The sequence below is a fragment of the Miscanthus floridulus genome, chromosome 13, assembly GCF_019320115.1.
Source record: "Miscanthus floridulus cultivar M001 chromosome 13, ASM1932011v1, whole genome shotgun sequence".
Lineage (NCBI taxonomy): Eukaryota > Viridiplantae > Streptophyta > Magnoliopsida > Poales > Poaceae > Miscanthus > Miscanthus floridulus.
The window spans coordinates 15,817,244-15,843,656 of record NC_089592.1 but is presented as its reverse complement, the minus strand read 5'-3'; the positions used below and the strand labels follow the sequence as shown (position 1 = coordinate 15,843,656).

The window sequence follows — 26,413 nt, the reverse complement described above, 5'->3', positions numbered from 1 at the left end:
GGATTATAAGAGAAGCGAACAGGGCCATGGGCTTGGGGCCGTTCGGCTGGTCAGGTTTGGGCTGATTTTGGATGATTAAATAGTATTCTGTGAGAGAGAATAATTTATTTTTCGAGGCAAAGGAGTCATGAACAAAAAAAATGAGCAATAGATAATCTATTTTTTCGAGGCTGGAGCTGGAATAATTAATTATGAATCTTGATAGTATCATCCGTGCAAATTTGTAGCTATGTGGTTGTTATTGTGTGTACTAGCTACTAGTGCTATAAAACTCAGTGTGCCGGCTACTCACTTTTTTGCAAATTAACACAAGATCCGGGAAAAGCAATGCCACTCATCCAAGAGAAGGATAGGCCCACTGAGTCATCTGAACCTAACATTGCAGATGGCAAGAAAAGCACACCAGCAGCATGTATGGCGCCAGAAACAGAGGCTGAAGACAGATCGTTTCCATTCTTTGGCCTGCTTTGCTACGCGGATGCACTAGATTGGCTGCTCATGGTATCAGGAACCATGGGGTCCTTCATACATGGCATGGGGCCTTCAATGTCGTACTACATACTAGGGAAAACTCTTGACGTGGTCGGGAACAACATGGGCAATAACGAGGCCACAGTCCATGAACTCTCTAAGGTTACCTCAGATCTGATTTATTTTCAAGCTACCCTGTTAAATGCCATTCGATTCTGCTGATTGATTTTTGTTTGATTTTAGTGTTGTTTCACTAACATTATCTACTTTACATGTTCCTGTTTGCAGTTAATTCCATATATGTGGACCTTAGCAATTGTTACCCTTCCTGGCGGAATGATTGGTGAGTGAAGTCTTCAATTTCTAATTTTCCTATGTTATCAACAATGTAAGACAAAGAAAGCAAACCGGTAATTATGCCATGTATGAAGCATACTGAAGCTCTTTGCAGGACGGATGCAGTAGTATTTAACCAAACATCATTTATTGGACACCTAAAAATAATTGGCCAAAAAACCATCTTTGAAGTTTGAATACAGTAGCAGGCAAGCAGCAAATTGAAAAAGAAATAAGCATGCAAATAAAACAATTCATTTGGTGGTAAGAAAGAGGAATACATAGTAATTATAATGTCATTCCCTATGTAACTACTTGTCCACACATGCAGCAAGAACACAGCATCGTGGGAATTGAAATGATATGAAATAGCTTAAGTATTTTCCATGAATTCTCTAATCTTTTCGTCACGAACTCACAATGGCCCTGCTATAGAAACTGCAAGTTGGATGCATACAAGTCAGAGGCAAATGGCACGCATGCGGATAGCATATCTGAGATCAGTGCTCAGTCAAGATATTGGAGCTTTCGACACTGACTTAACCACTGCAAATATCATAGCTGGGGCAACCAATCACATGAGTGTCATACAAGATGCAATTGGTGAAAAGGTATTAATTTTCCTTCTAGTATATCACTGCAAGAGTACTAACCCAAAGAGAAGTACCAAAAATTTGCTCGATGATAGCCAATCTTAAAAGTTGGCTTACTATTTTCTTCAGATGGGTCACTTTATGTCAAACTTCTCCACATTCTTAGTTGCTATCATTGTTGCCTTCGCGTGCTGTTGGGAGGTTGGCCTGCTCTCTCTTCTAGTTGTACCTATGCTCCTCGTGGTTGGAGCATCTTATGCCAAAATGATGGTCCGCATGTCCCTCACAAGAACATCTTTCGTGTCTGAAGCAACCACTATTGTAGAACAGGTACCTATGCAAATGAATGCCTTGTTAAAGTTAAGTAGGTTTAAATTGAATTTGTAATCATATGATATATTTGTCCACAGAATCTTGCACATATAAAGACCGTCTTCTCATTTGTTGGAGAAAAGTCAGCTATCAAATCTTTCAACAATTGCATGGATAATCAATACACGTTAAGCAAGAAAGAGTCGATGGCGAAAGGTCTAGGTTTGGGAATGTTACAGATCGCAACATTCTGTTCATATTCATTGGTAATCTGGGTTGGAGCAGCTGCTGTAATTGACAGAAAAGCAAAACCTGGTGAAACAATTGCAGCCGTCATTAATGTCCTCTCCGGTGCAATGTAATACTGAGAAATCTCCTTTCAGCAATGTAGGATATTGCATGATTATCTTGTACTCGAATGTTCAAATATATATTAATCCTATATAGTTGTCTGTGATTCAGATATCTATCGAATGCAGCACCAGATCTTCAGGCCTTCAGCCAAGCAAAAGCTGCTGGGAAAGAAGTATTTAAGATTATCAAAAGAAATCCAGCAATAAGTTACGAATCAAAGGGAAAAATCTTGGAAAAGGTCACTGGAGATATAGAAATACAAGAGGTGCACTTCACATATCCATCCCGTGAGGATAAGCCAGTTCTCCAAGGTTTCTCACTGGCTATACAGGCAGGCAATATTTTAGCTCTTGTGGGGAGCAGTGGATGTGGAAAGAGCACAGTGATTTCTCTGGTTCAAAGGTTCTACGATCCTATATCAGGTAACATTATAGGGCACATGCTTATCATTGCACAAACATTCATTTATGGATATACTATTCAATCAGTATATATGTGGTTGTGTCCAATAGTTCTTGACATTATGAGATAGAGTTTTTGAGGTTACAACCTTACATGACCACTTCACATATTAAATTCTACACAAACATAGGAATGAAATGTGGGTATATCAAACAAAATCCAATACTCAAAAACAAAAAAAATGGAAAGGAAACTTATGCATAGAATATAACGGTCAAATATTGTGTCTGCTAGTTTTCTTGCAAAAATGTTTTTGTGAATAAGTTGTTATAAAATGCAGGCGCGATTCTCATTGATGGCCAAGACATTAAAACACTCGATCTGAAGTTCCTGCGGACAAATATAGGTTCAGTTTCCCAAGAGCCATCACTATTTTCAGGTACCATCATGGACAACTTGAGAATTGGCAAAATTGATGCAACTGATGAAGAGATAATTGAAGCAGCCAAAACAGCTAATGTGCACTCTTTTATATCCAAACTTCCAAACCAATATGCAACTGAGGTGAGATTTTATTTTATTTAAGCAAAGACCATTGAACACCTCCCGAATCTCGTTTCTTTTTTTTCCATGGTTGTGGATGAAATTATATCAAATTATTAATATATTTAATAGCCAGAAAAATTAAGCTGGACACTGAAGAATTAATTTTGTTGTCAGCTAGGAAGCTCAGTACCAAGAAATCATGTGGGAGCAGCAATATGCTGCGTATGCTCTTTATTAATTTTCATAAAATTTTGTTAGACTCCAGAAGTAGAAAATAGCAATCATCGCTTCTTTGATTAACCACTACAGGTAGGAGAAAGAGGTGTACAATTATCAGGAGGTCAGAAACAAAGAATAGCAATTGCAAGAGCCATTCTAAAAGATCCACCAATTCTACTGCTTGATGAAGCGACAAGTGCACTTGATTCTGAATCTGAGAAGATAGTTCAGGAAGCTCTTGACATAGCTATGCAAGGAAGGACAGTTATCTTAATTGCCCACAGAATGTCAACAATCATAAATGCAGACAAGATCGTTCTTGTGGAGAATGGAAGAGTAGCTCAATCTGGAACACACGAAGAATTGCTGGAGAAAAGTGAATTCTACTCAAGTATATGCAGTATGCAAAATCTGGAGAAGGATTCTGGCAAGAGCAAGACAAGGTAGATGCAATCAATTGTCCACTTTTTTTTTCCACATAGTAAAATGTTCTCGCATTGAATCCATCATGGCACTGTACTGAAAATGCAACAATGTAACACTGAGAATATGCTTTTCTGCAACTAGATCGATGATACCTAACTTGGTTTACATGGAACTGGCGTACAGTTTACTCATTTGTTTATTTGATTGGTAAAACAGATTTATTGATCAAGTCAAAGAAGAAAAGGAAAAAGAAGAATCACAAGATGGAACATACAACAAACCATCTTTCACTTCTAGTGAACAAGAAAAAACACTAGAACAGACCGAGCAACCAAAGCAAGCAATCAGAAAGAGAAGATCAACTTTCTATAGAATATTCCTTGGAACTTTTAAACTGCTCCCGGAGAAGGTTCTGCTGGGCTCCACAGCAGCAGCAATCTCTGGGATTTCAAGGCCTATATTTGCTTTCTACATCATGACAGTTGGCATAGCATACATTAAACCAGATGCAAAGAGTATCATCAGCAAGTACTCAGTAATTTTATTCCTCATTGGACTGCTCACATTTTTCAGTAACATCTTCCAGCACTATATATATGGCCTGGTTGGTGAAAGGGCAATGAATAACCTAAGGGAGGCCCTCTTTTCAGGTTTGTTGACGACCATAACTTTGTGTCTCTCACAATTGCAATTAACAAAGAAGAATACGATTTGTTGTTGTTCGGAATCATAACACCATTTCTCTTCAATGAACGCAGTCATTCTTCGGAATGAAATAGGTTGGTTTGAACAACCAAAGAACAGCGTCGGCGTTCTAACCTCACGTATCATCGGTGACACCTCCATGATTAAAACCATCATATCTGATCGGATGTCTCTCATTGTCCAATGTATCTCTTCAATTGTAATAGCCACAGTGTTGAGCACAGTAGTGAACTGGAGGATGGGTCTTGTTGCATGGACTTTGATGCCATTCCACTTCTTTGCTGGCATTGTACAAGTCAGGTCTGCAAAAGGTTTTGCCACTGACTTCTCTACATCTCACCGGAAGCTAATTTCCCTTACTTCAGAGGCTGTCAGCAATATTCAAACCGTGGCATCGTTTGTTCAGGAAGATGAAATACTAAAGAAAGCAGACTTATCACTCCAAGAACCAATGCGTACAAGCAGAGTAGAAAGCATCAAATATGGTGTAGTACAAGGGACTTCCCTCTGTTTGTGGCATATGACACATGCCATCGCATTGAGTTTCACCATCATGCTACTTGATAAGAACCTATCATCATTCAAAGATTGTGTACGATCATACCAAGCATTTGCAATGACAATATCTTCCATCACAGAGCTATGGTCATTGATCCCTCTAGTCTTGTCCGCTATCACAGTATTGGACCCTGCACTTGACATACTTGACAGAGAAACGCGGATTGTACCAGATGTTCCAGAAGTGCATTCTGAAGAAAGATTAGCGGGTGACGTTGTGTTTCAAGATGTCAGTTTCAGCTACCCTTCAAGGCCAGAAGTGATCATACTAGATGGCTTCAATCTAGATATTGAACCAGGGCAACAGGTGGCATTGGTCGGCCCAAGTGGTTCAGGAAAATCCACAGTGTTGGCTCTTCTGCTAAGATTCTATGATCCTTGTGAAGGACAGGTGCTTGTGGATGGTAAGGACATCCGAGACTACAATTTGAGATACCTGAGAAAGCACATAGGACTAGTTCAGCAAGAGCCAATCTTGTTCAACTTGTCTATTAGAGAGAACATCAGCTATGGTAATGAAGGTGCATCAGAATCAGAAATAGTTGAGGCTGCAATGGAGGCAAACATCCATGAGTTCATCAGTGGCCTGTCAAATGGATATGACACTGTGGTTGGGGACAAAGGAAGTCAGCTTTCTGGAGGTCAGAAGCAGCGAATTGCCATTGCAAGAGCTATACTAAAGAGGCCCACCATAATGCTATTGGATGAAGCGACAAGTGCTCTAGACGGTCAATCTGAGATGGTGGTGATGAGCTCCCTGCTAGCAAAAGAGTGGAAAAACAAAGGCGAGCTTTCAAGCAAGATCACAAGCATCACGATTGCACATAGAATGTCCACAGTCACAAGCGCAGATGTGATTGCCGTGATGGATAAAGGGCAGGTGATTGAATTGGGCAGCCATGAAACATTGATCTCGGCAAACAATTGTGTTTACTCCAGACTGTACCATATGCAAAGCAAAGGAGTCAAAGACTAATATCATGATGTGCGGCACAGAAAGTAAAAGCAACTGTGGAGTCAAGATCTGAAGGGAGGGAGGATCTCACTGCCAATACATTCATTGCCAAGCATTTGATGCCCCAAGAGATATGTAACTGCACTTTTGCATGTGAGAAATAAGTTGGTTGAGTACAAATGCCATCGTATATGAACAGTGCTCACTGTTGACTGCATATTTTGATAAAATTAAGTCTGCTGGCCTATTAGGGGCCGTATCGTTTTGTCAATTTCTGCAATTTTCACAGCCCAAGTCTTCAATCAAGATCCTTGAAACCAATTTCCCAAGGATACCCCCATTCTTACTTCTTAGCATGCATATTCTGCTCGGAAATAGTACAGAACGCAAGATTCAGAGTACCTGCATAACCAAATCCCCCCCCCCCCCCCCACCCCCAAAAAAAAAGAAGAAGTTATGCAACGAGGGACAAAGTGTTTGGCCCAATCTCATAATTCTAACGATGTTTATTTGAGAGAGAGAACGGTATTAATCATGAGGTTGTGGTTGCATCAACATTTAACATCACAATCACAATTCACAAAGAAAACGAGGACTCTAACCCTATCCTCCGCCAAGAGAAAAACGTCGTACAACCAAACTTACACCATACAGCAAGGAAAGTAGGAAACCGAAGTATTTTGAAGCTACTATTTTCAGGGAGACGAATGGGAAACCTACGCAGAGATTGCACTCACCCGCTCATCAGCCGTACCGCCTCCGATTCCCCTCGCCTCCTGTTTGGTCCCTTCCTCCGTCTCCCTCCGCGCTCCTTCAGTTGTTGCGCATAACAGCTACCCATCCGGAGGCTGGCGGGCCGCAGTCGCTGCTCCTGCTCCTACGGCGAGCGCGTGGCGACTGGCGACCATGGCGCCGCTTCCGTCGGGGAAAGGAAGGCGCGGGAAGAACGGGATACGGTGTGCCGGGCCTCCCGATCATAATAATATATCATTGGAAAATAGATATTAATAAATATTAAAAATTACAAATATCGATAACTTAATCAATTGTATTAAAAAACACCTATAAAATATCATTAACGAATGTCATAATAATATTTTCAAAATAAAATTATGAGTGGCGGCTATTTATGATTCTTAGGCCACCCTTTGGATTGTAGGAAAAACAAGAAAAAGAAAGGATTTCCAATGCTATGGATGAGTTAGAGAGTTAGATTTTTCGCAGAAATTGCTTGCATAAAAAACGTAGGTAACTTTCTTTTATGTTTGATTTCACACAAAAATCGTGGAAAAACATCTATTCAGACCTCATGTTATTATTGTGTTTTTCCTACCATGATTGATTCGAACACCTAATTCTCTTAGAAAATATTCTACAAATTTTATGTTTGTTTTTTCTGTTTTGCAATCTCATTCATGGGTTTTTTTCCTAAAACCCTAGATCCATATAAGGTATCAGCCAATAAATATCATGTGTCAATCATCCTAAGTTTTTAAAGCTTAATATGTATAGAAAAAACTAAAAAGTATTCATAAAAATCAGAAATATGATTTATGTATTCTTCACTTCTCTGTTGATTAAATGGGACTGCCATAGCTAAATAATAACGGCCCAACCCATTATGGCGAAACCACACTAGCTTGTTGTTTTTGTTCATGTCTCATTTGGAACACAGGTATGAAAAGAAAGAAAAAAATATAGGATATACATATACCATGACACATCAAATCGTGATGTAAGGGAAAGTTTAGAAAGAAACCTTTAGAAGCAACATTGGAAAATATAGAAAGCAAAACAATAAGGTTGAACCTAATTTCTCTTCCTCCAAATTCTTTTGGAATAGCCCAATCCAAAGGATCTGTTGGAAAGCATTATTTGTTCCAAAAGCTCTCACAGAAAATTTTTCTTTACGAATTCAACCCTCCAAAATTTCTACTCCAGAGCCTTCTTCACCTCAGAAGTACGATGTGCCAATATATGGTATAATCATACTACCGGCAGTATATACAACTATGACCATTGTGATATGATAAATTTGCAAGGATATTGGCAGCCATCCTTTACCGTGAAACGGCCCACGGTTTTGTAGGACTCGCCCTCCACATTTGGAAGCAGGCGGTTAGAGCCCCGGGGCGTCCACATGGTGCCCCCTCCTTTCTAGCTCTCAGTCTTTCCATTCCCGCACCGCAAGTGCTCCTACGGTCCTATCACGTCAGTGGCAGTGGTGCGGAGGCGGAATTTGACAGGTTGGGATGGTCATTATCTTGCGACTCGCGGGATTATTCCTTGACACGGAGTGATTAGCACGTGGTTTACTGACTTACTGTGCGCGTAGGGTAGCATTCTGACGCTCACTCGTGGGCCCGTGCGCGCCTGCCTGCTTGCCGTACCTGGGGATTCAGGGAAGCTAGAGGGGCATGGGGCCCGAGGTGGATCGCGCGGGCGAAACGGTTGGTGGGCAGATACGGTTGCTTGCCCTTGACCACGGGTGTATGACTTGGCATGCAGAGCGAGGCATGCACCTGGCAGCAGCTTCATATCCCGTGGGAGTGTCTGTGTTTCTCGTAGGAGGTCGTAGTTGAGGTAAGGCTAAGTCGAGTCACGTTTGATGACCATGACTTCATGCTCATGTTATGTGTCGTCGCTTGGACCTCCATTCTTCGTTTCTGTTTCTGTCTCCACGTACACTTGGATCAATAGCTTATGTAACTCTTGGAGGAAGACTCCAGTCAGGACGGGATCTTGATCTTGATCGGACCCCATCTTGGCGAGTGTATCTAGCTACTGCATTGTTGTCTTGGCGGAGAACATGTGAAATCTTAATTCCATCGAACTTTACCGTCAAGGTTGTGTATCTCTCGGTGGTATGCTTCCTTCCTCATGTCTCGGGCATAATGATTCATCCATGATCTGATTGAGCACCATAAGATAAAGGACAGTCTCAATATCATATTTATGATGGTTTCTATCTATTAATTGTCTTGACAGTTCAATTTTTTTTTACTAACGTGGCATAGGAATTAATGAAAAAAGAGAGTACAAAATGGAGAAACGATTTCTTCTCGAGCGAACGACATCGACGCTAGCACCGATGCACCAAGAAACCACGGAAACGCCATTGGAGAGACTCGAGTAGTTTCGATCCGGATCCAGTGTGCCGCCGCCGCCGCCGCCAAGCAGATGGCGCGCTCGCCCGCTCGCTCCGCGCGCGCTCGACTCTTCCGCGCCATCGCTCCCGCTCCCGCGTCCGCTTTCCCGCGCGCGGTCGTCGTTCCCTCCTTTCCCCCACGCTTCTCCCGCCGCCGCGTCGGCATTTTCCCGCGCCCGCTCGCTGGCTCTCCCGCTCGCCTGGCTCTCCCGCGCGTGCTCGCCTGGCCTCAAATTGTCGGTCTCCAAGCCCCCAATTCCAAGACCTAGCATCATCCACCCCCAATCCTTCCGAAATCACAGAGAACATGAATCCACTTCGGCCGCCATCCTCAAGTTCCAGGCAAGGCAGGGCAGGGCAAGGCAGGGGTGCTCCCGCCGCCCTCGCTGCCCGATCTGCTTTGGTCGCCGGTGCTCCCGCCGCCCCTGCTATTGGATCCACTTCGGCCGCCGGTAATCTCGCTGCCCTGGCTGCAGCAGCATCTCCACCACTTGGAAGTCTTCAAGCCGCCGGTTTTCCTGCGTGGTGGACAAGTTCTCCGATGGGCTCCAATGAAGGGTATGTTTACTTAACAGGTCTATCGTTCTAGTGATGGCTGCATCATCGTCTACTAGTTTAGTGTGTCGATTAACCTTTTAGTGGCATTTTTTTTGAACGGGAAATACAGCAGGGGAAGCCCCCACCGTAGGATTTTATTAAATAAAAACAGAAACCTATACAAAAGATAGAGAAATAACAACAAACCAACTGGCCGGAGGGCTGAGGTAGCCACGGCGGGAAGGGAACCGCAGGCCAAAAACCAGGGAGGCCCAACAAACCAACCAGCCGGAGGGCTGAGGTAGCCACGGCGGGAAGGGAACTGCAGGCCAAAAACCAGAGAGGCCTAAGAGAGGAGATCTAAACAGAGGAGAAAAGCTACACATCTATCATCTCTCATTCTAGGCAATATATCATGTGCAAACCAACCGATCTGTGCAAACTTAGAAACTACCAATCAGGACCACTGGATGCTGATCCAATGGATGGGGTGAGGGGGCTTAAGAGCAGAAAAAAGGACGGCGGGTGGGGGTAGCATCCAGTGGTCCTGATTGGTAGTTTCCAAGTTTGCACAGGTTAGTTTGTTTGCACATGATACGTTGCCCTTATTCTAAAAGCCTGAAGTTTGGCCTCTTGACGGAAGAGGTTTTTCCAAGAAGAGAAAGAAGGCCGACCTCTGTCGAATATGAAGTTGTTTCTCTGCTTCCAAATATGCCAGACAGCAAAGTGGCATTGCTATTCTGGATTAGACTTGTAGCTGGAGTAAAGTAATGTAACGTGTAGATGAAAACAATGTTGCCGCATGCCCTATAATATGGTTACGAGGACAAATGATTCATGCTTAGTATTTCCCAAAGGTGTGACTTTTACTGCAAAACTAAAGTCGGAGACATCATCAAGAAAGTTTACTTTCATGTCTGAATACGCAGGTTGACATCGTCTTGCATGTCAGCAAAGGAGTCATGAACAAAAAATGAGCAATAGATAATCTATTTTTTCGAGGCTGGAGCTGGAATAATTAATTATGAATCTTGATAGTATCATCCGTGCAAATTTGTAGCTATGTGGTTGTTATTGTGTGTACTAGCTACTAGTGCTATAAAACTCAGTGTGCCGGCTACTCACTTTTTTGCAAATTAACACAAGATCCGGGAAAAGCAATGCCACTCATCCAAGAGAAGGATAGGCCCACTGAGTCATCTGAACCTAACATTGCAGATGGCAAGAAAAGCACACCAGCAGCATCTATGGCGCCAGAAACAGAGGCTGAAGACAGATCGTTTCCATTCTTTGGCCTGCTTTGCTACGCGGATGCACTAGATAGGCTGCTCATGGTATCAGGAACCATGGGGTCCTTCATACATGGCATGGGGCCTTCAATGTCGTACTACATACTAGGGAAAACTCTTGACGTGGTCGGGAACAACATGGGCAATAACGAGGCCACAGTCCATGAACTCTCTAAGGTTACCTCAGATCTGATTTATTTTCAAGCTACCCTGTTAAATGCCATTCGATTCTGCTGATTGATTTTTGTTTGATTTTAGTGTTGTTTCACTAACATTATCTACTTTACATGTTCCTGTTTGCAGTTAATTCCATATATGTGGACCTTAGCAATTGTTACCCTTCCTGGCGGAATGATTGGTGAGTGAAGTCTTCAATTTCTAACTTTCCTATGTTATCAACAATGTAAGACAAAGAAAGCAAACCGGTAATTATGCCTTGTATGAAGCATACTGAAGCTCTTTGCAGGACGGATGCAGTAGTATTTAACCAAACATCATTTATTGGACACCTAAAAATAATTGGCCAAAAAACTATCTTTGAAGTTTGAATACAGTAGCAGGCAAGCAGCAAATTGAAAAAGAAATAAGCATGCAAATAAAACAATTCATTTGGTGGTAAGAAAGAGGAATACATAGTAATTATAATGGCATTCCCTATGTAACTACTTGTCCACACATGCAGCAAGAACACAGTGTTATGACCGGGCTGCAGTATGCCAGGCGCAAGCCCATTACCGGCTAAGGCAGCCCGTTAGCATATTTAGTTTTATTTCCTAATTCTATTCATAGAAGTATAAATACTTGTAATCAGGCACAATTGGATTTTAAGCAAGAGTATTAATCTTACTCGGCTTCCTTAGGGAGCCGGGAGTTGCCCTAGCCGCCGCCGTCTCTTCCTCGCGCGAGAAACCACGGCGCCCCGCCGCCGATCATCCATCTTCAAGCCTCGTCCCGCAATCACCCATCCGTACAACCTGCGATCCATCAGAGGGAGAGCACCGGTCGGTATCAACCTGGTATCAGCCATGTCGATCCCCCTGCCCTCCACCACCGTGCCGCTGTTGGCCGCACCCGCGCCGCCAGCTTCGTCCACCACTGCGCCACCACCTGCGTCCTCCTCCACGTCGGCGATGGTGCCGACACGGTCGCTGCCGATGGGCGCGCCGGCTGCCCCGCGGGTCATCTTCACGCCCGAGCAAACGACGGCGGCCATCGTCGATCTCAGCCATGGCATGGCGGAGATGCGGCTGACGATGCAGTCCATCCTCCAGTACCTCCATCCGCCGATGCCGACCCAAGCAGCACCACTCCAGCCGTCCCTGCCGTCTTCCCAGCAGATGCTGCCGATCTCGTACCCCTACGGGATGCCCGCCGATGCCAGCCCATCGTCTTCCACCTCTACGCCGCTGCCGTCGACGAACGTTCCGATCCACATGATCCGATTTCCGCCATCGCCCTCCCCGATTCCGGCATGGGCACTGGGGCAACCCAGCCCTATTTATACCACGGCCCCGTCCCGGCCGCACGTCCCCGTGACGGCCTCCACTGGTGACGTAATGGACCATGGGGGCCCCGTGGCGTCGGGTACCCTCTACGGCGGGATGGATGGCACCCTCTTCCACGGCAGCAGCGTCCCGAGCTCCAACGACAGGGCCTTCGAATGTGGCGCTCCGGCGGGCGCGCAGGGCAGCATGCCCCCAAAATTTCACAAGCTTGAGTTCACATCTTATGATGGCTCCGTGGATCCGTTGAACTGGCTCACGCATTGTGAGCAATTCTTTCGGGGCCAACTCACGCCGGCGTCGCAACGCACATGGATGGCATCCTACCACCTCACTGGAGCGGCCCAGACGTGGTATTACGCCCTCGAGCAGGACGAGGGCATGCCTCCATGGGACCGTTTCAAGGACTTGTGTCGCCAACGTTTCGGGCCTCCTATCCGCGATACCCGACTGGCGGAACTGGGACGGCTGCCGTTTCACTCTACGGTGGAGGAGTTCGCGGGTCGCTTCCATGCGATCCTGGCACACGCCCGGGACATCTCTACACGCCAGAAGGCCGAGCTGTTCGTGGGTGGCCTCCCGGACCACATTCGCGTCGATGTGGAGATGCGCGATCCCGGCGACCTCCAGACGGCCATGTACTTGGCTCGTGCTTTCGAACGTTGCGCCGAGGCCTTGGCGGTGCCTGTGCAGCGTGGCGCCCGTCCTCCTCAGCGATCGGCCCTTCCAGCATGGGCTCCTGGGGGGGTGGTACTCCAGCGGCCGCGCCCGCCCTTCCAGCGCCGGCCTCTGCAGGTTCGGGCGCAGCGACAACTGCTCGACCGTTCAGACGTTTATCATCGGCCGAGATGCTCGAACGATGTCGCCAAGGCTTGTGCTATAACTGCGATGAGCAGTATGTACGTGGACACGTGTGCCCCCGCTTGTTCTACCTGGAGTCCGCAGACTACATCGATGACGAGGGGCTCACTGCAGTGGACGCTGACGCGGCTGCACAGCCTGAGGAGCCGATCCCTCCGGGAGGGGGGGCCACTGTTAATGCCCTTGTTGTTTCAGTGTACGCTCTTGCAGGGATCCGAACCTACCACACCTTGCTGCTGCCGGTTGTGATCAACGGGGAACGCCTCCTCGCCCTGCTGGACACGGGGTCCTCCCACACCTTCCTCCAGGGAACCGTCATGCGTCGCCTGGGGCTCGTTCCGGGGGGGGGGGGGGCGCCCACCTTTCTGTCACCGTCGCCAACGGCGAGCGCGCGCCGTGTGAGGGGATCGCCCATGACGTCCCTATCACCATCGGCGGTGAGTCCTTCCCCGTCACCTGCATCGGCCTCACGCTCGGCTGTTTCGACTTCATCCTCGGCGTCGATTTCCTCGGGACGTTGGGCCCCCTGCTCTGGGACTTCGAGGGACTGACGGTCGCCTTTCAGAAGGACGGCCGTCGCGTGACGTGGCAATGCGTGGGTCCACCCGGCGCTCCGACGACGCACCAGCCCTTGGCCGCGGTCATGGCTGACCCGCAGCACCCGCTGCTGGAACAGCTACTACTGCAGCACGGGGCCATCTTCGACGAACCTCGTGGCCTCCCTCCAGCGCGGCCCTACGACCACCGCATCCACCTCCTACCTGGGACCGCGCCGGTGGCGGTGCGCCCTTACAGGTACCCGCAGCTGCAGAAGGACGAGTTGGAGCGGCAGTGTGCCACCATGTTGGGGCAGGGCATCATCCGCCCAAGTACATCCCCGTTCTCCGCGCCGGTGCTGCTTGTCAAGAAGGCGGACAGATCATGGCGTTTCTGCATCGACTATCGCGCGCTCAATGACAAAACGTCCAAGGATAAATTTCCAATTTCGGTGGTTGATGAACTCCTCGACGAGCTTCACGGGGCGCGCTACTTCACCAAGCTCGACCTCCGATCGGGCTACCACCAGGTGCGCATGCACCCAGCGGACGTCGAGAAGACCGCTTTCCGCACCCACCACGGCCACTTCGAGTTCCTGGTGATGCCGTTTGGGCTGTCCAACGCCCCGGCTACCTTCCAGGCGCCGATGAATGACGTCCTCCGGCCCTTTCTCCGCAGGTTCGTGCTGGTTTTCTTCGATGACATTCTCATCTACAACACGTCGTGGTCCGAGCATCTCCAGCATGTGGGCCTGGTCTTCACCGCTTTGTGAGCTCACGGCCTCTACCTGAAGAGGTCGAAGTGCTCCTTTGGGTCCCTCTCCGTCGCCTATCTCGGCCACGTCATCTCCGCTGACGGCGTCGCTATGGACAGCGACAAGGTGGCCACGGTCGCCTCTTGGTCGACGCCTCGCTCCCCACGGGGTGTGCGCGGTTTCCTCGGGCTCGCCGGCTACTACCGGAAGTTCATCCGCGATTTCGGCTCCATCGTGGCACCACTCACGCGTCTCCTGCGCAAGGAGGCGTTCGTCTGGACAGCGGAGGCTGCTGAGGCCTTTGTCGCCCTCAAGCAGGCTCTCTCGTCAGCCCCGGTTTTGCAGATGCCGGACTTCAAGCGCCAGTTCCTGGTCGACTGCGACGCGTCGGGCGCGGGCTTTGGCGCTGTTCTACACCAGGGGTCGGGCCCCCTTGCCTTCTTCAGCAGGCCGTTCGCTGCACGCCATGTCAAACTAGCAGCCTATGAGCGCGAGCTAATTGGCTTGGTGCAAGCGGTGCGACATTGGAGACCGTACTTGTGGGGGCGTCGCTTCCTCGTCCGCACCGACCACTACAGTCTGAAGTTCCTCCTGGACCAACGGCTTTCCACGGTTCCGCAACACCAGTGGATTAGCAAGTTGTTCGGGTTCGATTTCACAGTGGAGTATCGTCCGGGACGCCTCAATTCAGCGGCCGACGCGCTATCCCGCCGCGACGAGGACACTGCAGCGGTGTGCGCCTTGTCGGGACCGTCCTTCACCCTCTTCGATGACATCAGGAAGGCTACTACCGACGACCCCGTGGCGCGCGGCCTCCTGCAACAGCAGGACGGCAACCAACTGGAGGCGCCGTGGGGGACCGTGGATGGGTTTCTCCTCCACATCAAGCGCGTCTACGTTCCTGATCTGGGGGACCTCCGCCACCAAGTGGTGGCACTGGCCCACACCGCCGGGTATGAGGGAGTTCAGAAGACCTTGGTGCGACTACGTGGCGATTTCTACATCCCCGGCGACCGCAAGCTTGTGCAGGATTTCGTCCGCTCCTGCGACGTGTGCCAACGCAACAAGACGCCAACAACACAGCCGGCTAGCCTCCTCCAACCCCTGGACGTGCCGTCCCAGGTGTGGGCCGACATCTCCATGGACTTCATCGACGGTCTTCCCAAGGTGCATGGCAAGTCGGCGATCTTGACGGTGGTGGATCGGTTTTCCAAATACGCTCACTTCATTGCCCTCAGCCACCCCTACACCGCCGCCTCGGTCGCCCGTGCCTTCTTCGACGGGATTGTGCGGCTCCACGGCTTCCCCAACTCCATCGTCAGCGATCGCGATCCGGTCTTCACCAGCAACCTGTGGCGTGACCTCTTTAAGCTTGCAGGTGTGAAACTGCGTTTGAGCACGGCGTTTCACCCTCAGTCTGACGGCCAATCTGAGATCGTTAACAAGGTGATCGCGATGTACCTTCGTTGTGCGACCGGCGACCGGCGACCGGCCGCGCTCATGGGTGGACTGGCTTCCGTGGGCGGAGTACTGCTACAACACGTCGTTCCACACGGCGCTCCGGGCGACGCCGTTTGAGGTGGTCTACGGCCGGCCTCCGCCGCCCCTCCTTCCTCACCGAGAGGGGGCCGCTGACACGGCGGCCGTGGACACCATGCTCCGGGACCAGGACGCCTTCTTGGTGGAGGTCCGGGAGCGTCTTCTTCAGGCACAGCAGCATGCCAAGCGCCACTACGACGAGCATCATCGCGCTGTGGACTTCAACGTCGGCGACTGGGTACTCCTTCGTCTGCTCCATCGACCCACCCACGTTCTTGCCACGCCGGCAAAGGGCAAGCTGCGGCCGCGCTACGCTGGGCCTTTCCAGATCAAGGAACGGATAGGCCAGGTGGCCTACCGCCTTCAGCTACCAGAAGGTGCACGTCTCCATGACGTTTTTCATGTTGGCTTGCTCAAGCAGTGGCGGGGTGATCTTCCCACGACTACGGCGGCGGTGCCACCTGTTCAGGATGGGCGCCTGCTGCCAGCTCCGGAACGTGTTCTGCGTGCTCAACTCCGCCGTGGTGATTGGATGCTGCTGGTCAAATGGCACGGACTTCCCGACGACGATGCGACATGGGAACCGCTCGATGACTTCAAGAACCTTTACCCCGATGTCCAGCTCGAGGACGAGCTGTTTGTCGAGGTGGGAAGAGATGTTATGACCGGGCTGCAGTATGCCAGGCGCAAGCCCATTACCGGCTAAGGCAGCCCGTTAGCATATTTAGTTTTATTTCCTAATTCTATTCATAGAAGTATAAATACTTGTAATCAGGCACAATTGGATTTTAAGCAAGAGTATTAATCTTACTCGGCTTCCTTAGGGAGCCGGGAGTTGCCCTAGCCGCCGCCGTCTCTTCCCTGCGCGAGAAACCACGGCGCCCCGCCGCCGATCATCCATCTTCAAGCCTCGTCCCGCAATCACCCATCCGTACAACCTGCGATCCATCAGAGGGAGAGCACCGGTCGGTATCACACAGCATCATGGGAATTGAAATGATATGAAATAGCTTAAGTATTTTCCATGAAGTCTCTAATCTTTTCGTCACGAACTCACAATGGCCCTGCTATAGAAACTGCAAGTTGGATGCATACAAGTCAGAGGCAAATGGCACGCATGCGGATAGCATATCTGAGATCAGTGCTCAGTCAAGATATTGGAGCTTTCGACACTGACTTAACCACTGCAAATATCATAGCTGGGGCAACCAATCACATGAGTGTCATACAAGATGCAATTGGTGAAAAGGTATTAATTTTCCTTCTAGTATATCACTGCAAGAGTACTAACCCAAAGAGAAGTACCAAAAATTTGCTCGATGATAGCCAATCTTAAAAGTTGGCTTACTATTTTCTTCAGATGGGTCACTTTATGTCAAACTTCTCCACATTCTTAGTTGCTATCATTGTTGCCTTCGCGTGCTGTTGGGAGGTTGGCCTGCTCTCTCTTCTAGTTGTACCTATGCTCCTCGTGGTTGGAGCATCTTATGCCAAAATGATGGCCCGCATGTCCCTCACAAGAACATCTTTCGTGTCTGAAGCAACCACTATTGTAGAACAGGTACCTATGCAAATGAATGCCTTGTTAAAGTTAAGTAGGTTTAAATTGAATTTGTAATCATATGATATATTTGTCCACAGAATCTTGCACATATAAAGACCGTCTTCTCATTTGTTGGAGAAAAGTCAGCTATCAAATCTTTCAACAATTGCATGGATAATCAATACACGTTAAGCAAGAAAGAGTCGATGGCGAAAGGTCTAGGTTTGGGAATGTTACAGATCGCAACATTCTGTTCATATTCATTGGTAATCTGGGTTGGAGCAGCTGCTGTAATTGACAGAAAAGCAAAACCTGGTGAAACAATTGCAGCCGTCGTTAATGTCCTCTCTGGTGCAATGTAATACTGAGAAATCTCCTTTCAGCAATGTAGGATATTGCATGATTATCTTGTACTCGAATGTTCAAATATATATTAATCCTATATAGTTGTCTGTGATTCAGATATCTATCGAATGCAGCACCAGATCTTCAGGCCTTCAGCCAAGCAAAAGCTGCTGGGAAAGAAGTATTTAAGATTATCAAAAGAAATCCAGCAATAAGTTACGAATCAAAGGGAAAAATCTTGGAAAAGGTCACTGGAGGTATAGAAATACAAGAGGTGCACTTCACATATCCATCCCGTGAGGATAAGCCAGTTCTCCAAGGTTTCTCACTGGCTATACAGGCAGGCAATATTTTAGCTCTTGTGGGGAGCAGTGGATGTGGAAAGAGCACAGTGATTTCTCTGGTTCAAAGGTTCTACGATCCTATATTAGGTAACATTATAGGGAACATGCTTATCATTGCACAAACATTCATTTATGGATATACTATTCAATCAGTATATATGTGGTTGTGTCCAATAGTTCTTGACATTATGAGATAGAGTTTTTGAGGTTACAACCTTACATGACCACTTCACATATTAAATTCTACACAAACATAGGAATGAAATGTGGGTATATCAAACAAAATCCAATACTCAGAAACAAAAAAAATGGAAAGGAAACTTATGCATAGAATATAACGGTCAAATATTGTGTCTGCTAGTTTTCTTGCAAAAATGTTTTTGTGAATAAGTTGTTATAAAATGCAGGCGCGATTCTCATTGATGGTCAAGACATTAAAACACTCGATCTGAAGTTCCTGCGGACAAATATAGGTTCAGTATCCCAAGAGCCATCACTATTTTCAGGTACCATCATGGACAACTTGAGAATTGGCAAAATTGATGCAACTGATGAAGCGATAATTGAAGCAGCCAAAACAGCTAATGTGCACTCTTTTATATCCAAACTTCCAAACCAATATGCAACTGAGGTGAGATTTTATTTTATTTAAGCAAGGACCATTGAACACCTCCCGAATCTCGTTTCTTTTTTTTCCATGGTTGTGGATGAAATTATTAATATATTTAATAGCCAGAAAAATTAAGCTGGACACTGAAGAATTGATTTTGTTGTCAGCTAGGAAGCTCAGTACCAAGAAATCATGTGGAAGCAGCAATATGCTGCGTATGCTCTTTATTAATTTTCATAAAATTTTGTTAGACTCCAGAAGTAGAAAATAGCAATCATCGCTTCTTTGATTAACCACTACAGGTAGGAGAAAGAGGTGTACAATTATCAGGAGGTCAGAAACAAAGAATAGCAATTGCAAGAGCCATTCTAAAAGATCCACCAATTCTACTGCTTGATGAAGCGACAAGTGCACTTGATTCTGAATCTGAGAAGATAGTTCAGGAAGCTCTTGACATAGCTATGCAAGGAAGGACAGTTATCTTAATTGCCCACAGAATGTCAACAATCATAAATGCAGACAAGATCGTTCTTGTGGAGAATGGAAGAGTAGCTCAATCTGGAACACACGAAGAATTGCTGGAGAAAAGTGAATTCTACTCAAGTATATGCAGTATGCAAAATCTGGAGAAGGATTCTGGCAAGAGCAAGACAAGGTAGATGCAATCAATTGACCACTTTTTTTTCCACATAGTAAAATGTTCTCGCATTGAATCCATCATGGCACTGTATTGAAAATGCAACAATGTAACACCGAGAATATACTTTTCTGCAACTAGATCGATGATACCTAACTTGGTTTACATGGAACTGGCGAACAGTTTACTCATTTGTTTATTTGATTGGTAAAACAGATTTATTGATCAAGTCAAAGAAGAAAAGGAAAAAGAAGAATCACAAGATGGAACATACAACAAACCATCTTTCACTTCTAGTGAACAAGAAAAAACACTAGAACAGACCGAGCAACCAAAGCAAGCAATCAGAAAGAGAAGATCAACTTTCTATAGAATATTCCTTGGAACTTTTAAACTGCTCCCGGAGAAGGTTCTGCTGGGCTCCACAGCTGCAGCAATCTCTGGGATTTCAAGGCCTATATTTGCTTTCTACATCATGACAGTTGGCATAGCATACATTAAACCAGATGCAAAGAGTATCGTCAGCAAGTACTCAGTAATTTTATTCCTCATTGGACTGCTCACATTTTTCAGTAACATCTTCCAGCACTATATATATGGCCTGGTTGGTGAAAGGGCAATGAATAACCTAAGGGAGGCCCTCTTTTCAGGTTTGTTGACGACCATAACTTTGTGTCTCTCACAATTGCAATTAACAAAGAAGAATATGATTTGTTGTTGTTCGGAATCATAACACCATTTCTCTTCAATGAACGCAGTCATTCTTCGGAATGAAATAGGTTGGTTTGAACAACCAAAGAACAGCGTCGGCTTTCTAACCTCACGTATCATCGGTGACACCTCCATGATTAAAACCATCATATCTGATCGGATGTCTCTCATTGTCCAATGTATCTCTTCAATTGTAATAACCACAGTGTTGAGCACAGTAGTGAACTGGAGGATGGGTCTTGTTGCATGGACTTTGATGCCATTCCACTTCTTTGCTGGCATTGTACAAGTCAGGTCTGCAAAAGGTTTTGCCACTGACTTCTCTACATCTCACCGGAAGCTAATTTCCCTTACTTCAGAGGCTGTCAGCAATATTCAAACCGTGGCATCGTTTGTTCAGGAAGATGAAATACTAAAGAAAGCAGACTTATCACTCCAAGAACCAATGCGTACAAGCAGAGTAGAAAGCATCAAATATGGTGTAGTACAAGGGACTTCCCTCTGTTTGTGGCATATGACACATGCCATCGCATTGAGTTTCACCATCATGCTACTTGATAAGAACCTATCATCATTCAAAGATTGTGTACGATCATACCAAGCATTTGCAATGACAATACCTTCCATCACAGAGCTATGGTCATTGATCCCTCTAGTCTTGTCTGCTATCACAGTATTGGACCCTGCACTTGACATACTTGACAGAGAAACGCGAATTGTACCAGATGTTCCAGAAGTGCATTCTGAAGAAAGATTAGCGGGTGACGTTGTGTTTCAAGATGTCAGTTTCAGCTACACTTCAAGGCCAGAAGTGATCATACTAGATGGCTTCAATCTAGATATTGAACCAGGGCAACAGGTGGCATTGGTCGGCCCAAGTGGTTCAGGAAAATCCACAGTGTTGGCTCTTCTGCTAAGATTCTATGATCCTTGTGAAGGACAGGTGCTTGTGGATGGTAAGGACATCCGAGACTACAATTTGAGATACCTGAGAAAGCACATAGGACTAGTTCAGCAAGAGCCAATCTTGTTCAACTTGTCTATTAGAGAGAACATCAGCTATGGTAATGAAGGTGCGTCAGAATCAGAAATAGTTGAGGCTGCAATGGAGGCAAACATTCATAAGTTCATCAGTGGCCTGTCAAATGGATATGACACTGTGGTTGGGGACAGAGGAAGTCAGCTTTCTGGAGGTCAGAAGCAGCGAATAGCCATTGCAAGAGCTATACTAAAGAGGCCCACCATAATGCTATTGGATGAAGCGACAAGTGCTCTAGACAGTCAATCTGAGATGGTGGTGATGAGCTCCCTGCTAGCAAAAGAGTGGAAAAACAAAGGCGATCTTTCAAGCAAGATCACAAGCATCACGATTGCACATAGAATGTCCACAGTCACAAGCGCAGATGTGATTGCCGTGATGGATAAAGGGCAGGTGATTGAATTGGGCAGCCATGAAACATTGATCTCGGCAAACAATTGTGTTTACTCCAGACTGTACCATATGCAAAGCAAAGGAGTCAAAGACTAATATCATGATGTGTGGCACAGAAAGTAAAAGCAACTGTGGAGTCAAGATCTGAAGGGAGGGAGGATCTCACTGCCAATACATCCATTGGCAAGCATTTGATGCCCCAAGAGATATGTGACTGCACTTTTGCTTGTGAGAAATAAGTTAGTTGAGTACAAATGCCATCGTATATGAACAGTGCTCACTGTTCACTACAGATTTTGATAAAATTAAGTCTGCTGGCCTATTAGGGGCCGTATCGTTTTGTCAATTTCTGCAATTTTCACAGCCCAAGTCTTCAATCAAGATCCTTGAAACCAATTTCCCAAGGATACCCCCATTCTTACTTCTTAGCATGCATATTCTGCTCGGAAATAGTACAGAACGCAAGATTCAGAGTACCTGCATAACCAAATCCACCCCCCCCCCCCCCCCCCCACCCCCAAAAAAAAAGAAGAAGTTATGCAACGAGGGACAAAGTGTTTGGCCCAATCTCATAATTCTAACGATGTTTATTTGAGAGAGAGAACGGTATTAATCATGAGGTTGTGGTTGCATCAACATTTAACATCACAATCACAATTCACAAAGAAAACGAGGACTCTAACCCTATCCTCCGCCAAGAGAAAAACGTCGTACAACCAAACTTACACCATACAGCAAGGAAAGTAGGAAACCGAAGTATTTTGAAGCTACTATTTTCAGGGAGACGAATGGGAAACCTACGCAGAGATTGCACTCACCCGCTCATCAGCCGTACCGCCTCCGATTCCCCTCGCCTCCTGTTTGGTCCCTTCCTCCGTCTCCCTCCGCGCTCCTTCAGTTGTTGCGCATAACAGCTACCCATCCGGAGGCTGGCGGGCCGCAGTCGCTGCTCCTGCTCCTACGGCGAGCGCGTGGCGACTGGCGACCATGGCGCCGCTTCCGTCGGGGAAAGGAAGGCGCGGGAAGAACGGGAGACGGTGTGCCGCCGGAGACGGAGCGCTCTCCGGCGGCGGGGCCAGTTGGTGCGCTGCCCAGTGTGGGCCTCCCGATCGTAATCTGACGGCCAGGAATGGGAACGGGGAGAGTGTGGGACTCGGACTCCCAGTGTGGGCCTCCCGATCATAATAATATATCATTGGAAAATAGATATTAATAAATATTAAAACATACAAATATCGACAACTTAATCAATTGTATTAAAAAGCACCTATAAAATATCATTAACGAATGTCATAATAATATTTTCAAAATAAAATTATGAGTGGCGGCTATTTATGATTCTTAGGCCACCCTTTGGATTGTAGGAAAAACAAGAAAAAGAAAGGATTTCCAATGCTATGGATGAGTTAGAGAGTTAGATTTTTCGCAGAAATTGCTTGCATAAAAAACGTAGGTAACTTCTTTTTATGTTTGATTTCACACAAAAATCATGGAAAAACATCTATTCAAACCTCGTGTTATTATTGTGTTTTTCCTACCACGATTGATTCGAACACCTGATTCTCTTAAAAAATATTCTACAAAATTTATGTTTGTTTTTTCTGCTTTGCAATCTCATTCATGGGTTTTTTCCTAAAACCCTAGATCCATATAAGGTATCAGCCAATAAATATCATGTGTCAATCATCCTAAGTTTTAAAAGCTTAATATGTATGGAAAAATCTAAAAAGTATTCATAAAAAACAGAAATATGATTTATGTATTCTTCACTTCTCTGTTGATTAAATGGGACTGCCTTAGCTAAATAATAACGGCCCAACCCATTATGGCTAAACCACACTAGCTTGTTGTTTTTGTTCATGTCTCATTTGGAACACAGGTATGAAAAGAAAGAAAGAAATATAGGATATACATATACCTTGACACATCAAATCGTGATGTAAGGGAAAGTTTAGAAAGAAACCTTTAGAAGCAACATTGGAAAACATAGAAAGCAAAACAATAAGGTTGAACCTAATTTCTCTTCCTCCAAATTCCTTTGGAATAGCCAATCCAAAGGATCTGTTGGAAAGCATTATTTGTTCCAAAAGCTCTCACAGAAAATTTTTCTTTACGAATTCAACCCTCCAAAATTTCTACTCCAGAGCCTTCTTCACCTCAGAAGTACGATGTGCCAATATATAGTATAATCATACTACCAGCAGTATATACAATTATGACCATTGTGATATGATAATTTTGCACGGATATTGGCAGCCATCCTTTACCGTGAAACGGCCCACGGTTTTGTAGGACTCGCCCTCCACATTTGGAGGCAGGCGGTTAGAGCCCCGGGGCGTCCACATGGTGCCCCCTCCTTTCTAGCTCTCAGTCTTTCCATTCCCGCACCGCAAGTGCTCCTACGGTCCTACCACGTCAGTGGCAGTGGTGCGGGGGCGCAATTTGGCAGGTTGGGACGGTCATTATCTTGCGACTCGCGGGATTATTCCTTGACACAGAGTGATTAGCGTGTGGTTTACTGACTTACTGTGCGCGTAGGGTAGCATTCTGACGCTCACTCGTGGGCCTGCGACGCCTGCCTGCTTGCGATTCTAGGAAGCTGGAGGGGCATGGGCCCCGAGGCGGATCATGCGGGGCCAAACGGTTGGTGGGCAGATACGGTTGCTTGCCCTTGACCACGGGTGTATGACTTGGCATGCACAGCGAGGCATGCACCTGGCAGCAGCTTCATATCCCGTGGGAGTGTTTGTGTTTCTCGTAGGAGGTCGTAGTTGAGGTAAGGCTAAGTCGAGTCACGTTTGGTGACCATGACTTCATGCTCATGTTAGGGCAACTCCAACCAAGGCCTTATCTCAGCCCTCATCTCATTTTGAGGGTCCAAAACGTAGAAAAAACGCTCTCCAACCCATCTCCTATCTGACCCCCGACGGATGAGGATGCCTCATTCCTCTCTCCTCGTCTCCCACATCCGAGGGAGTCCAATCTGAAGCCTCATCCGGCGGAGGGGAGCAACGGCCATCTTCCCGTGCTGCCCCGGAGTTTTCCATGGCGGTATGTCCCCATCCTTCTGTTCTCGTTTTGGTGTCGCCCATGGCCGTCGCTGCTCCCGTGCGGAGGTCGCCCCCTGCTGCTGCGCCTGCCAAATCTGCTTCCTTCTCGCCCATGGCCGCCGCTGCTCCCGTGCGGAGGTCGCCCCAATGCTGCTACCATTCATCCTGCTGGAGCTCGTGACGTGCACAACCTGCTGGAGCGGCCTACTGCTCGCGTCCCAAATCTCGACAAGACAATTTTATTTTTTTGAATTTGTTTAATAGGTGAAGAACGACCGGCTGCAGCTTGCCCATTGATGTGTTGGAGGTGTCAATTAGGCCATTTCATTTTTTTTTGATTTATTCAATAGGTGAAGAAGGTTCTGAAGCTTATGCGATTCTGAGATGGCCAAAATTGCCAGTAGAACTTTTCTGACTTTCATGAGATTGTTTAGACCTATTGAATATTATCTGCTGGTTGTAGACAGATTAAGGTCTTATTATTTAGTAGTTCAAGTTGATTTTTGTGTTCTTAGAATTATTCAAGACAATTCCTATATGCAGGAAGAAAAATGCAGAGTTGGGTTGATTTGGTCTCAGCCAATGGGGACACCAATGATCTATTTTTTTATGACTTTTAAGTTGAAACACATGTTGAACAAGTTGCTGAACAATCAACTCCCCCCTTGAAACCAAGTAAGAAGACGACTAGAAATTTCACCCCCAGTAAGACAATATGTTGGTGACAGCATGGCTAGAAATTAGCTTGGATCCGGTCTAGGGCACTGATCAAACTCGTAGTACCTATTGAAAGCGAATTCGTGATTACTATCATGAGCATAAGACTTTTAAGTCAGAGCGTAATATCAGTTCTCTCTCTCACCGTTGGGGTATCATCCACAAAAGTGTTAATAGATTTTGTGGATGGTATACTCAGGTTCAGAATAGAAAAGAAAGCGGGCTGGCAGAGCAAGATAGGGTAAGTTATTTAATTGTGTTAATTGATTGAAAATGTATATGTTTTGTGCATCGTAGCCAACACATGTTTCTTGTGCAGGTAGAACGGGCAAAGGAAATGCATCAAGCAAAAGCTCCGGAGGGGAAATCATTTACTTTCATTCACTGCTGGAATAAGTTGAAGAATGAGCAAAAGTGGGTTGATCTAAGTTGTGAAACCTCTCAAAGCTCTCAGAAAAAACACAAGACGTCCTCAACTGCAAGTCCAGGTCATGTACACCTGGAACTCATGAAAGTAAGCATGCTGATGAAGAGGAGGGACCAAGTCATACATCACCAAGGAAAGGAAGGCCAGATGGTAAGAAGAAGGAGAAAGCACGCAGGTTTGGAAATCCTAACTCTCAAGGAGAAGGCCTTTATATGGAGGCAATGGAAAAATTGTGGGCAAAGAGAGAAAAGGCCAAAGAGATGAGGGAGATTAATTAAAAAGAACGTAATGATGAGAGGCTTGCGGTAGAGACTAGAAGGCTTGAAATCAAGCAACAAGTAGAGAATAGGAGGCTGGATTTAATGCAACAAGAAATAGAGTTGAAACGGAGAGAAGATGATGAGAAAGTTATGAATATGGACCTTACTACTATGAGTGAGCAACGAAAGGTATTCTATAAGACATTGCAGGATGAGATCATTGCTCGACGTTGTGGTACTGGCAACTAGAGGCATCGTGTTTTATTTGTGTTTTGTGTGTGCACTATGGACTA

The 26,413-nt window shown here is 46.3% G+C and overlaps 2 protein-coding genes, 2 long non-coding RNA genes and 1 pseudogene across 9 annotated transcripts; 3 read left to right on the top strand and 2 right to left on the bottom strand.

Annotated features, from left to right (window-relative positions):
• The first annotated feature begins 327 nt into the window (after window positions 1–327).
• On the top strand, window positions 328–6,224 carry LOC136499148 (ABC transporter B family member 14-like). Its single transcript, XM_066494842.1, has 10 exons — window positions 328–633; window positions 760–814; window positions 1,243–1,418; window positions 1,530–1,730; window positions 1,811–2,070; window positions 2,175–2,488; window positions 2,809–3,032; window positions 3,324–3,676; window positions 3,876–4,309; window positions 4,418–6,224. The coding sequence occupies exons 1-10, from the start codon at window positions 328–330 to the stop codon at window positions 5,896–5,898; spliced, it is 3,804 nt and encodes a 1,267-aa protein (XP_066350939.1). The 3' UTR covers window positions 5,899–6,224.
• On the bottom strand, window positions 1,349–8,031 carry LOC136499149 (uncharacterized). The gene is made up of 3 exons (XR_010769919.1): window positions 6,615–8,031; window positions 2,025–2,224; window positions 1,349–1,734 (listed from the first exon to the last, which is right to left on the bottom strand). It is a non-coding gene; the product is annotated as an uncharacterized lncRNA (long non-coding RNA).
• A 1,421-nt stretch (window positions 8,032–9,452) lies between these two features.
• Window positions 9,453–22,051, top strand: LOC136499146 (ABC transporter B family member 14-like). 5 transcript variants are annotated; one of them, XM_066494838.1, is made up of 11 exons: window positions 9,453–9,583; window positions 10,781–11,028; window positions 11,155–11,209; window positions 17,118–17,293; window positions 17,405–17,605; window positions 17,686–17,945; window positions 18,050–18,363; window positions 18,684–18,907; window positions 19,189–19,541; window positions 19,740–20,173; window positions 20,282–22,051. In XM_066494838.1, exons 1-11 carry the CDS (start codon window positions 9,577–9,579, stop codon window positions 21,760–21,762), a joined length of 3,753 nt encoding a protein of 1,250 aa, XP_066350935.1. In that variant the 5' UTR covers window positions 9,453–9,576; the 3' UTR covers window positions 21,763–22,051. The 5 variants fall into 5 exon arrangements, with proteins under 5 accessions (XP_066350935.1, XP_066350934.1, XP_066350938.1 ...); XM_066494837.1 differs by lacking the exon at window positions 9,453–9,583 and having other exon boundaries at window positions 10,216–11,028; XM_066494840.1 differs by lacking the exons at window positions 9,453–9,583; window positions 10,781–11,028 and adding an exon at window positions 16,869–17,009 and having other exon boundaries at window positions 11,191–11,209; window positions 20,282–22,050.
• LOC136501848 (uncharacterized) lies at window positions 13,806–14,453 on the top strand (annotated as a pseudogene).
• LOC136499150 (uncharacterized) lies at window positions 16,859–22,801 on the bottom strand. 2 transcript variants are annotated; one of them, XR_010769921.1, is made up of 4 exons: window positions 22,485–22,801; window positions 17,900–18,099; window positions 17,393–17,609; window positions 16,859–16,982 (listed from the first exon to the last, which is right to left on the bottom strand). It is a non-coding gene; the product is annotated as an uncharacterized lncRNA (long non-coding RNA). The 2 variants fall into 2 exon arrangements; XR_010769920.1 differs by lacking the exon at window positions 16,859–16,982 and having other exon boundaries at window positions 17,303–17,609.
• Between the last annotated feature and the right edge of the window lie 3,612 nt (window positions 22,802–26,413).

Excerpts from the sequence above, each read along its gene's own strand:
- LOC136499146 (XM_066494837.1), top strand. The coding sequence starts at position 10,723 with ATGCCACTCATCCAAGAGAAGGATAGGCCCACTGAGTCATCTGAACCT. Across the intron at positions 11,210-17,117 it reads CCTTCCTGGCGGAATGATTG|AAACTGCAAGTTGGATGCAT; the intron begins GTGAGTGAAGTC and ends GCCCTGCTATAG. Across the intron at positions 17,946-18,049 it reads AATGTCCTCTCTGGTGCAAT|ATATCTATCGAATGCAGCAC; the intron begins GTAATACTGAGA and ends TCTGTGATTCAG.
- LOC136499148 (XM_066494842.1), top strand. The coding sequence starts at position 328 with ATGCCACTCATCCAAGAGAAGGATAGGCCCACTGAGTCATCTGAACCT. Across the intron at positions 1,419-1,529 it reads AAGATGCAATTGGTGAAAAG|ATGGGTCACTTTATGTCAAA; the intron begins GTATTAATTTTC and ends TATTTTCTTCAG. Across the intron at positions 1,731-1,810 it reads CAACCACTATTGTAGAACAG|AATCTTGCACATATAAAGAC; the intron begins GTACCTATGCAA and ends ATTTGTCCACAG.